Source organism: Carcharhinus amblyrhynchos, chromosome 1, assembly GCF_965287045.1.
Source record: "Carcharhinus amblyrhynchos chromosome 1, sCarAmb.v2.hapA, whole genome shotgun sequence".
NCBI lineage: Eukaryota > Metazoa > Chordata > Chondrichthyes > Carcharhiniformes > Carcharhinidae > Carcharhinus > Carcharhinus amblyrhynchos.
Window position 1 is genome coordinate 128863716 of NC_137324.1, and position 12026 is coordinate 128875741.

General features: G+C 43.2%; 1 protein-coding gene across 2 annotated transcripts in view; it reads left to right on the top strand.

The window, feature by feature from the left end:
• The window catches only part of LOC145344998 (protein transport protein Sec24B-like), a 115621-nt gene that overhangs the window by 20951 nt on the left and 82644 nt on the right, over positions 1-12026 (top strand). For both annotated transcript variants that reach the window (XM_080192445.1, XM_080192456.1), the window contains exon 4: positions 4911-5081. In XM_080192445.1, coding sequence (XP_080048571.1) covers positions 4911-5081 — 171 coding nt within the window. The remainder of the gene's footprint in view (positions 1-4910; positions 5082-12026) is intronic.

Consider the following 12026-nt stretch of genomic DNA (forward strand, 5'->3'; position numbering starts at 1 on the left):
GCAGGCTCGAGAGGCCAAATGGCCTATCCTGCTCCTGTTTCTTATCAAGTGGCAAATGTTATTTCTCCTTGACTTAACACTCTTTGTTTTACTATCACCTGTGGCTATACTCTCCACTGCTAGGCGTCAGATACCAGGGTAGCAGACAACTGAAATGGGTGGGCAACTGCGGATTGAATGTCCTAATAAAGCAAAATAATTTTGTATTTTTTACTTTGACCACAAGTAGAGTTTAAAGAAAAAAGCATGGAAGGTGATTTGGCATTTTTAAAAAATCTGGTACTATTTGCATAATTTCAGCAATTAACGTAACATTAATTGTCTCAAAAATCAAATTTTTTAATAGTCATAGAGGTTTACAGGCTCTTCGTCCCAACTTGTCCATGCCACCCTTTTTTTTTAAAACCCCTAAGCTAGTCCCAATTGCCCACGTTTATATCCCTCTGTACCCATATACCATCTTACCCACATAACTGTCTAAATGCTTTTGAAAAGACAAAATTGTACCCAGCTCTACTACTACCTCTGGCAGCTTGTTCCACCCTCTGTATGAAAAAATTGCCCCTCTGGACACTTTTGTATCTCTCCCCTCTTACCTTAAACCTATGCCCTCTAGTTTTTTTTACTCCTGTACCTTTGGGAAAAGATATTGACTATCTACCTGATCTGTGCCTCTCATTATTTTGTAGACCTTTATAAGATCACCCCTCAGCCTTCTACACTCCAGAGAAAATAGTCTCAGTCTATCCAGAATCTCCTTGTAACTCAAACCATCCAGTCCCTGTAGCATCCTAGTAAACCTTTTCTGCACTTTTTCAGGTTTAGTAATATCCCCTCTATAATACGGTGACCAGGACTGTGGACAATATTCCAAGTGTGGCCTTACCAATGTCTTGTACAACTTCAACAAGATGTCCCAAGTCCTGTAGTCAATGTTCTGACCAATGAATCCAAGCATGCCTTCTTCACCACTCTGTCCATCTGTGACTCCACTTTCAAGGGGCTATGAACCTGTACCCCTAGATCTCTTTGCTCTGTAACTCTTCCCCAGTGTCCTACCATTAACTGAGTAAGTCCTGCCTTGGTTCAGTATATCAAAATGCATTACCTTGCATTTATCTACATTAAACTCCATCTGCCATTCGTCAGCTCACTGGCCCAATTGATCAAGGTTCCATTGCAATCCGACATAACCTTCTTCACTGTCCACTATGCCACCAATCTTGGTGGTGTTTGCAAACTTAGAAACCATACCTCCTATGTTCTCATCCAAATCATTAATATAATGACCACTGATCCCTGAGGTACACCGCTGGTGTCAGGCCTCCAGTTTAAAAAACAACCCTCTACAACCACCCTCTGTCTTCTGCCATCAAGCCAATTTTGTATCTATTTAGCTACCTCACCCTGGATCCTGTGAGATCTAACCTTATGCAATAACCTACCATGCGGTACCTTGTCAACGGCCTTGCTAAAGTCCACATAGACAACATCAGCCGCACTGCCCTCATCTACCATCATGGTTACATCTTCAAAAACTCAATCATAGAATGAATTGCTCTTATAATAATGAAAGGACTACACCGTCTTTATGGATTGACTATTGGAATTAGACCGGTTGAAGAGGGCCAGTGGACGTGCATCAGGAACATAACGTACATAAGAATAGAGCTCGGTCAGATGTCAGCAGGATTTTTTGGAAGGGGTCTGGAAGCTCTGGAACAAGATCTAAGCCCATGTAGTTATTGTGCGTTTGCGGTTGTTCACTAATGACTTGGAGGATTCCTTGGCTGATGCTAATCTCACCACATCTCAGCGATGTTAGATGATGATCTTCATGCAGATTGTAGTCTCCTAGACCTAATTTCCATCGCCTTCCTAAGTTCCCAGAGTTGCCTTTTCCCCTTGAATGAGCTTAGTTTTTAAGTTATTTTCTATTTGCCTCACAGGAGATCACATGGCTGCCAGTAGGTGGAAAGGGGTGGTTAGAGTTAACCAGCTGCTCTTCTGTTTTGCTATTTTAAATATATTCATACTGTGATCATTGTATGGTGGAGTTTCTGGTGCAGATGGAGGAGGAGAAAGTGGGTTCCCGGACACGCGTCCTTTGTTTGAACAGAGGGGAGTACGGTAGGATGAGAGAAGAATTGGCGAATGTGGACTGGGGGAGCGCGTTGGAAGGTAGGTCTGCTGAGGAGCAGTGGAGGATCTTTAAGGAGATCTTTCTTGGTGCTCAGCAGAAATTTATTCTGATGGTCAAAAAGGACCGTAGGAGGAGAGGTAATAAGCCGTGGATAATGAAGGAGGTGAAGGAAAGTGTTAAATTAAAAGCGGAGGCGTTTAGAGTAGCTAAGAGTAGTGGGCGAGAAGAGGATTGGGAGAGGTTTAAATGTCAACAAAGATTGACAAAGAAGTTGATAAAGAAGGGTAGGAGAAACTATGAAGCTGGGCTAGCGCTTAATGTAAAAAAGGATAGCAAGAGTTTTTATAAATATATAAAAAGGAAGAGGCTGGCTAGGGTGAACGTTGGACCCTTAGAGGATGAGAAGGGGGACTTAGTGGTAGGGGATGGGGATATGGCTGAGGTCTTGAATAACTTTTTTGTTTCTGTCTTCACGGAGGAGGACGTGAATAATTTGCCGGATGTTAGAGATGGAAAGGTGGTAGGACTGGAGGGTCTTAATGACATTACTGTTACTAGAGAGGCGGTGCTCGACAGACTGGAGGGGCTGATTGTGGACAAGTCCCCAGGACCGGATGGAATGCATCCGAGGGTTCTGAAAGAAATGGCGGAGGTGATAGTGGATGCCTTGGTGGTTATTTTCCAGACGTCGCTGGATTCCGGGGAAGTGCCGGAAGATTGGAAAACGGCTAATGTTACGCCGTTGTTTAAGAAGGGTGCCAGGCAAAAGGCGGGGAATTATAGGCCGGTTAGTTTAACGTCTGTTGTAGGTAAAATGTTAGAATCCGTCATCAAGGAGGAAATAGCGAGGCATCTTGAGGGGAACTGCTTGATAGAGCAGACGCAGCACGGTTTCGTTAAAGGGAAGTCGTGTGTGACAAATTTACTGGAGTTCTATGAGGATGTGTCTAGGGCGGTGGATAGCGGAGAGCCAGTGGATGTGGTCTTTCTTGATTTTCAGAAGGCGTTTGACAAGGTACCTCACGAGGTTATTGCAGAAGGTCGGGGGCATGGAGTTGGGGGTAGGGTGTTAGCGTGGATGGAGGACTGGTTGTCAAATAGGAGGCAGAGAGTGGGGGTCAATGGGTGCTATTCGGATTGGCGGATGGTGACTAGTGGAGTGCCCCAGGGGTCGGTGCTGGGGCCTCAGCTTTTTACCATTTATATAGATGATCTGGAGGAGGGAACCGAGTGTAGGGTGTCGAAATTTGCTGATGACACCAAAGTTGGTGGAACGGCAAATTGTGCGGAGGATGGGGAGAGTCTGCAGAAGGATCTAGATCGGCTGGGCGAATGGGCCAGGAACTGGCAAATGGAATTTAATGTTGGCAAGTGCGAGGTGGTCCACTTTGGTAGGAAGGATTATTACTTACGTGGAGAAAAACTGCAGCAGGCGACGGTGCAGAGGGACCTCGGGGTCCTTGTGCATGAGTCGCAAAAACCCAGCTTGCAGGTGGTCAGGAAGGCAAATGGGATGCTGGCCTTCATCGCGAGGGGGATTGAATATAAAAGTAGGGAGGTCTTGCTGCGGCTGTATAGGGCATTGGTGAGGCCGCAGCTGGAGTACTGTGTGCAGTTTTGGGCGCCGTACTTACGCAAGGATATTTTGGCCTTGGAGGGAGTGCAGAGGAGGTTTACTAGGCTGATGCCGGAGTTGAGGGGGTTGAGCTATGAGGAGAGGCTGAATAAATTAGGCTTGTAATCGTTAGAGTTTAGAAGAATGAGGGGAGATCTCATTGAGACGTATAAGATGATGAATGGGATGGATAGGATAGAGGTGGAGAGACTCTTCCCGCTCAGAAAGGATAATAGGACTAGGGGGCACAGCCTCAAGATAAAGGGGCGGCGGTTTAGAACGGAGTTGAGGAGGAACTTCTTCACTCAAAGGGTGGTGAATCTCTGGAATTCTCTGCCCGTTGAAGTGGTGGAGGCTACCTCGCTAAATATTTTTAAGATGCGGGTTGATGGGTTTTTGATAAGAGAGGGGATTAAGGGTTATGGGGAGAGGGCGGGAATGTGGAACTGAGCCACGACAGATCAGCCATGATCTTATTGAATGGCGGGGCAGGCTCGAAGGGCTAGTTGGCCTACTCCTGCTCCTATTTCTTATGTTCTTATGTTTACAGTTATTGAGAGCAATTAGTTAGCTGAGCAATGTCATTTTTTAAAAAACATTTGTTTTTAACTTATCATAGAATCGTAAAATCATAGAATCCCTATAGTGCAGAAGGAGACCATTCTGTCCATCGAGCCTGCACCAACAGCAGTCCTACTCAGGCCCTATCCCCAAAAACACACATATTAACCCAACTCATCTCTCTAACATACAGACCCTGGGACACTAAGGGGCAATTTAGCATGGCCAATCAATCTAACCTGCACACCTTCGGACTGTGGGAGGAAACCGGATCACTGGTTCTCCTGGCACTCTTATCTGCATCAGCAAGGTGAGAGCAATTTCTTACTGCTCCCTGCCCTGAACCATTCCCACCCAACTCAAAAACCTCACCATTACTATTGAAATGAGGCTGAATCCCACAAGAGCTGCTTGAGTTGAGTGTAAGGAGAGGAGCAGTGTGCCACATTAAAAATTGAGGCCATTCTTTGTTCCTGTGATCCGTGGTCTGCAGGAACTCTGAAACATGCTATTTAGATATTTATTATCATGTATTTAATGTACAGTCAAGTCACACACATTGTTTGCAATCAAGCTTTGTTCTGCTTTTAGGTCCACCCCTTTCGATGCCACATAATATCAACCAAAGTTACCTACCTGACAGAGCGAAAGTAGCAACACTTCCAGTCGTTGGAGCACCTCTTGCAAGACAGCAACCACCATTAGCTGATCCACCAGTATCAACCTCTGCATCACCAGCATCTGCTTCACGGGCACAGGAAGGTAAATATTGCTCTATCGTGACTTATTGGCATCTCTTCTAGTCTATTCCCCCATCTTTCACTTCACAAACCCGTTAAAGGTGATCAATTTACACAATTTTTAGAATCCATGATTAAAATGACTAATTTACTAAAATTACTGTAGTTTATTTAAGGTGGTCAATAGCCAAGCAAAGAAGATTGTGGTTAGCTGATGCAATGAAGTGGGCAGGTTACCATTTCAGGGACTTGCACAATCCACCTGGTCAGAGACTACAAAATGCATCAGCCTTAAAGCAAAGAACAGAGAGAGAGAGAGAGAAAAAGAGTAATGGGAATCTTAGCTTTGGTGGCCTTAATTTGTTAGAGAGAAATGAAGGGTTTATTGCCTCTTTTTCTTCGATTGAAGAGATGTTTGTTTTGCCACAGGCGGGTCAGCAAGTGTTGCGGTCAAGAATCACCAAAGTATCTCCTCTTCATTTCTTTTTGACAACTGTCTTTTAATATTAAGTTTACTGTCTTAATCTTTAAACTTGCAGGAAATATCATCCTTTCTTAGGAAAATATTAACTTCAAGATGCTGAAGAGTCAGAAAGTATCATAATGGTATTACTGATATTTGGGAATAGGTTTATTGGAATATTATGCTGATACCCATATACACTTTGAATTCAATCCTAAACAAGACATTTTCATATTTTCATTCCTGCTCTGACTTTCTTCTTAACCATTTTTTCCTATTTTCTCTCTTGTCTATGTTAATCTGTTATCTTATACTTTCTTAATATCTAGGTACTAAATTTAACTTTTTCCCTCTCTACTCTGGAACTGGAACACAAGACAATTTCAATTTTGCTGAAAGTTGCTTGTAGTGTCCTTATTTTTTTTAATTCTTTCATGGGATGTGGATGTCATTGGCTTGGCCACCATTTGTTTCCCATCCCTTAATGCTTTTGAGAAAGTGATGATGTGCCACCTTCTTCAACTGCTGCAGTCCATGTAGTGTAAGTACACCCCTAGTGCTGTTAGGAAGGAGTTCCAGGTTTTTGACCCAATGAGAGTGAAGAAATTGGGTTGTAATCCCAAGTCAGGGTCATGTGTGGCTCAGAGGGGAACTTGCAGGTGGTATTCCCTTGTATCTTCTGCTCTTGTCCTCTGTTGTGAGTTTGTGAAAAAAGGTTGGGAAGGGATGATTCTTTACACAGGGGTGAAGAGTGGCTTTTTTCCAAGCAAGAAGAGGGTCAACGACTGAATTGAAAAGGAAAGGAACAGTACCTTGAGGAAAATAATTATATCAGATAGCATTGAAGTCCAGAAAGAAAATTTAGTGAGAATGGAGTCAAACATTGGACAAGACAAATTCAAAGAAAGCATGAGGAGATAGGAGAGAGACATGACAAAAATCAAGGGGTGAGGGAATGAAACAGGTAACTGAACAGGTGGCTCTAACCTTCATTACAAAGGCTTCATGAATTCCTGAAACTTATTGGAGATGAGGATGTAGGGGACAGGAGGGGTATAAGGAGATGTTTTAATGTCGAGGAAAAAATAGCCAGTGGTTATATTCGCACTCCAGCATTATCCTATAATTACATAATGAGCAGTTCTGACAAGGGAGTATAAAGCCTGAAAGTGCTTGATACAGTCCAGTCTTGTGCCAGTTACGCTCAAGTCTGGTGGAAGTGAAGTTGAAGAGGTGAAACTTCTGCTCCCTGCATTAACAACTTGACTCCGCCTATCAAAGACATGGGTCAAGTTTCATATGTATGCCGGTGACATGCATCTCCACCTCTCTGGCACTCTCTTGACCTAATCACACTTGTCCTTTCCACAGCATGTATATTATTTCCCTGCTTCCTGGCTGAGCCACATTTTTCTCCAGCTAAATGTTAAGATCGAAACCATCATCTCTGACCCCTGCCGAGCCTTGTAACTTGCTACTAATTGACCCACTCCGGGTCATTGTCATCAACTGAAATAGCCTTCAGAATCTGTGTGACGCTGATTATTTTTCCAACTGACAAGTCGTCTGTAGTACAAAGCCTACCTGCTTTCACCTTTATAGTATTCCTACCTATGCCTGTCTACTGTTGAAATCCTTAGTCATGCATTTATCATCTGCAGATTCACTATTCCATTGCTCATTCACTCTCTTAAAACAGAACACATCCAAAACTGCAGTCTCTGCATCCTATCTCTAACTTTATCCAGCTCTACATACTGTCTATTCCTCCTCTGCTGACCTTTTATGGCATCCCACTCTCCCTTTTCCCACCATTACCAGTCATGAATTTGGTTGTCAGGAGCCCTTTTCACGAATGCCCTCCAACTCTCCGCAACCTTCTCTTCCTTTCAGCCCCTTCTTAGAACTCACCTATTTGACCAAGTTTTTTTTCTGTATTTGGCCTTGATTTTTGTTGGATTATACCCCTGCTAAATTGCCTCAGAACATTTTACTTGGTTAGAGACAACATGTAAATACAATTTGTTGATTTCTGTTATTGAGTTGAGGAATTAAATTATAAATAACACAAGGAAGGCAATGAGAAGACTCTCATTCTCTAATTTTTAAAAGTAAGTTCTGCCACAAAAATATATAAAGGGCGAAGGCTGGAAAAATGGCATGGATTGGAATGAGGCATTCACTGAGCGTTAAAATGGGCGGCGCGGGCTTGTAGGGCCGAAGGGCCTGTTTCCTGTGCTGTGCTGTTCTTTGTACCCGAATCTACCCACAGACACACCGTTTTGCCAGCTGCAGGAAAGTGGCAGACCAGCTGAGCCACTTAAATGGCCAATAAGAGCCACTTTCCACCTCCATGGGCATTTTTCCCATATCCGGAGAGCCTATCACTTGATGTCAAAGAACAAAGAACAACCCAGCACGGGAAACAGGCCCTTCGGCCCAACGAGCCCGCGCCGCCGCATCACCCTACACCTATTCTACCCTGCGCGTCTACGAATGGAACCCCTAACTTAGCCAGATTCAGGGGAGAATAGTGTCAATTTGGTAAACCAATCAGCCTAAGAGCACATCTTTGGGGTGTGGGAGGAAACCGGAGCGCCCGGAGGAAACCCACGCAACCACAGGGAGAATGCACAAACTCCCACAGACACAGGCCCAAATCCATGTATCTGCACAGCTAGCAGTGCTAGTCACTGAGCTGTTGCGGCGCCCATCTACCAGTCCAGGATCAAGCACACACACCGGCACGAAGTACTAGGCCACTCCCGGAACCTCCAAGAGCAGCCTACGCACGGCCCTCCATGTGCATGCCCCTCGTTTGACAACGAGGTGGACCTCCACCTGCGGAATAAAAAGACAAAAAATGTTAACTTACAAGTCCTCCCAGAAGGTTTCAGTGTAGGTGATCCCTCCATTTTAGATGCTCATTGGAGGCCTCCCCCACGCCGGCAGTGGCTGTTCCTGTAGCAAAGGCATTGCCAGCTACCCACCTGACTGGCCCTGGATCTTCCAGATCCTACTCAAATGTCTTGAGGGCACATGCCATCAATGTGCCCTTATCCTGTAGGTGCATTCCCAACAGTGGCCACTGTTACCCGATTAAGCCAGAAGCTTCTAATTGGTGACTGCTGGTAAGCTAAAGCAGATTGGCCTCTTTGCACCCACCCTTTCACATCTGGAGATCTGCAAGTTGTAATCTCCACAACTTTAAACTGCTCCATGTTGGAGTCAATAGGTGGTATCTCTCAATAACTCAGCTGAAATCAGAGGAGGTTACAATATTTGAGAAACCTGAGTAACAGGACAGAACTATAAACCTGAGTAAATATTAATTGAATGTCAATTCTGAAATATGATTAGATATTGTAAACAATATATTTTTCATTTATTTATGGAATGTGCACATTGCTGATTAGGCCAGCATTTATAGCCCATCCTTAGTTGCCCTTGAGAAGGTGGTGGTGGTGAGCTTTCTTTTTGAACAACTACAGCCCCTGAGGTGCATCCGCAGTGCTGCTAGGGAGGGCATTCCAGGATTTTGAGACGCCGACAGCTAAGGAACACTGATTTATTTTTAATTCAGGATGGTCAGTGACTTGCAGGTGGTGGCATTCCCAGGTACCTGATGCCCTTGTTCTCCTAGATGGTGGTGATCTTAGTTTTGGAAGGTGCTGCCTAAGGAGCCTGAGTGCATTCCTCCAATGCACCTTGTCGATAGTACACACAGCCACCACTATTGGTAGGTAGTGGAGAGATTGACTGTTTGTGGAAGGCATACCAATCAAGTGGGCTACTTTGTCCTGGATGGTATTGAGCTTGTGTTTTGTTGGAGGTGCTCTCAATCAGGCAAGTGAGAGTATCTCATCACTCTCCTGACTTGTGCCTTGTAGATGATGGATAGGCTTTGGGGTGTCAGGAGATGAGTGATTGCAAGATTCCTAGACTCTGACCTGCTCTTTGTAGCTATTTGTATGGCTTGTCTAGTTCTGTTTCTAGTCAATTTTAACCCCCAGGATGTTGATAATGAGGGATTCAGCGATTGTACTGCTATTGAAAGTCAAGGGATGCTGGTTACATTCTTTCTTGTTAGAGATAGTCATTGCCTGGCACTTGTATGATGCGAATGTTCCTTAGCATTTGTCAGCCCAAGCCTCTATATTATTCAAATCTTGCTGCATTTGTACATTGATTGTTTCAGTATCTGAGGAGTCGCTAATGATGCTGAACATTGTGCAAACGTCAATGAACATTCCACTTCCATGATGGAAGAAAGGTCACTAATGTATATGATGACAAAAGTGAGAAAGTGATGAATTTGGCAATGAACTGCATCTGCCACTAAGAAAACACAATTGCAAAGGCAATTTAGATGAATGTTGACTGAATATCTATAAGTGAATAACCCATTTAAATTTGTCTCCCTTTCAAAGCTTCCATTCTTTCTGTTCTTACTGTGTTTTAATATTTTGTCTTTCCTATGTTGTTCTAATCTAACAAACAATTTGAAAGATTACTTGGCTCAGCTGGTGCTTATTATAGCAGTTAGTGTACTGTGTACCAGCTGAAAGTGGAATCTAAAGCTGTGTTATACTCTGAAGTGGAGGTGCCAATGTTGGACCGGTGTAAACACGGTAAGAAGTATCACAACACTAAGTTAAAGTCCACCAGGTTTATTTGGTAGTAAACGCCACTAGCTTTCGGAACGCTGTTCCTTTGTCAGGTGAGTGGGGAGTTCTGGTCACAAACAGGGCATATAAAGGCACACATAGTTTACAGAATACTGATTAGAATGCGAGTCTTTACAGTTAATCAAGTCTTAAAGGTACAGACAGTGTCAGTGGAGATGGCATTAAGCATAGGTTAAAGAGATGTGTATTGTCTCCAGACAGGTCAGTAAGTGGGATGTTGCAAGTTCAGACAAGTCATGGGGGTTACAGATAGTGTGACGTGAAGCCCGTGAGGATGACCTCAACCAGGATTTTGGGTTCATGTCACACTATCTGTAATCCCTGTGACTTGCCTGGACTTGCAACATCTCACTTACTGTTCTGTCTGGAGACAATATACATCTCTTCAACCTATGTTTAATGCTGTCTCCACTCACATTGCCTGAACCATTAAGACTTGATTAACTGTAAAGACTTGCATTCTAATCAGTATTCTGTAAACCGTGTGTGCCTTTATATGCCCTGTTTGTGATTAGAACTCCCCACTCACCTGATGAAGGGACAGCGCTCTGAAAGCTAGTGGCATTTTACTACCAAATAAACCTGTTGGACTTTAACCTGGTGTTATACCCTGAAGAACAGCTCCAAATTAGAGACAACCCAGAATGTATTTGCGTGTAGAAAATCTGGGGAGGCTTACAAAAAGTGAATGTTATATAAACTGCTTCCTTACTTTTTTTCTACTTCGATCCTTTGTATGCATTTTCTTTCTCATTGACCTTTTTTTCTTTTGATCTTTGTATTCGTGTTTCAACTCTTAGTTTATTCTTGCCTATTCATGCATTCCTTTTGGGCAAGTAGAGTAGTTGTTGCTTTCTATTTAACGTTGTCCTTTCCATCCAAATGCACAATTACTTCACAATATTGCTTCAGCGGGCAGCATCTAAGCAGTTCAATGTTCTCTAAAAATTCAATCATACAAGATAATAAAACACATTATCATTTCCGTATTTCACCTTGTGGATATCTCCCATCCTCCCTCTCTTCAGTATTTCTTCTTCCCTAACTTCACTTTTACTGAAAGGACACCATTTTGTTTCAAGAGTACAAGCAAATAGTTTAACGTACGTTAAATCCAGACCGACTGATTGGGGAGTGAGTGGGTAATTGGCATTTTAGTTTCTTTAAATATATTGTCATCTATACATACCCTTTCTCCTTGTTGCACTGTAAGGTCATTAATACCATATTTTCTCTTTGAAGACTGCATTTGTTGTCTTTGTTTTTAAGTGCAATTTTTTTCTGTTTTGGATTGGTCCATTGATTTTTATACACGTCAGGGGAAGGAAAGTGGGAGGGGAGAGGGAATAATTTTCCAGCACACCCAGGTGATGGTTTATTAATTCATACTTCTAGATGAAACCAGGAAGCAGGTGTGTGAGCAATGGAGAGGTAGGTGTGTACTGTGGGAAGAAAATCAGGATGGGGGCCACCCTTGGGGTACAGAGGATCCCACCTGGAGGGCCAGTTTTAAATTAGTGCTGGTAGTCTTGTAAAAATCATGTAGTTCCGAGCTTCACCACTTGTATACCAGTAAGATGTAAACAGATGATTTTTCTAAATTTCAGCAAGATGTGTGTTGGGTTGCAGTCATTTGTGGGAGTGCCTCTGCTGCAGTGTATAATTCAAATATTAATGGAGCGTAATTGCATAATTTGGTGAATTAGGTTATCATGATAATCTGTATGCTATACTTAATGTCTATATCCCAAATCTGAGCTTTTTTTTTTGAATTGAAGAAGGGAAACCCCATATTTCATTTGTGTGTTGTGAGTTG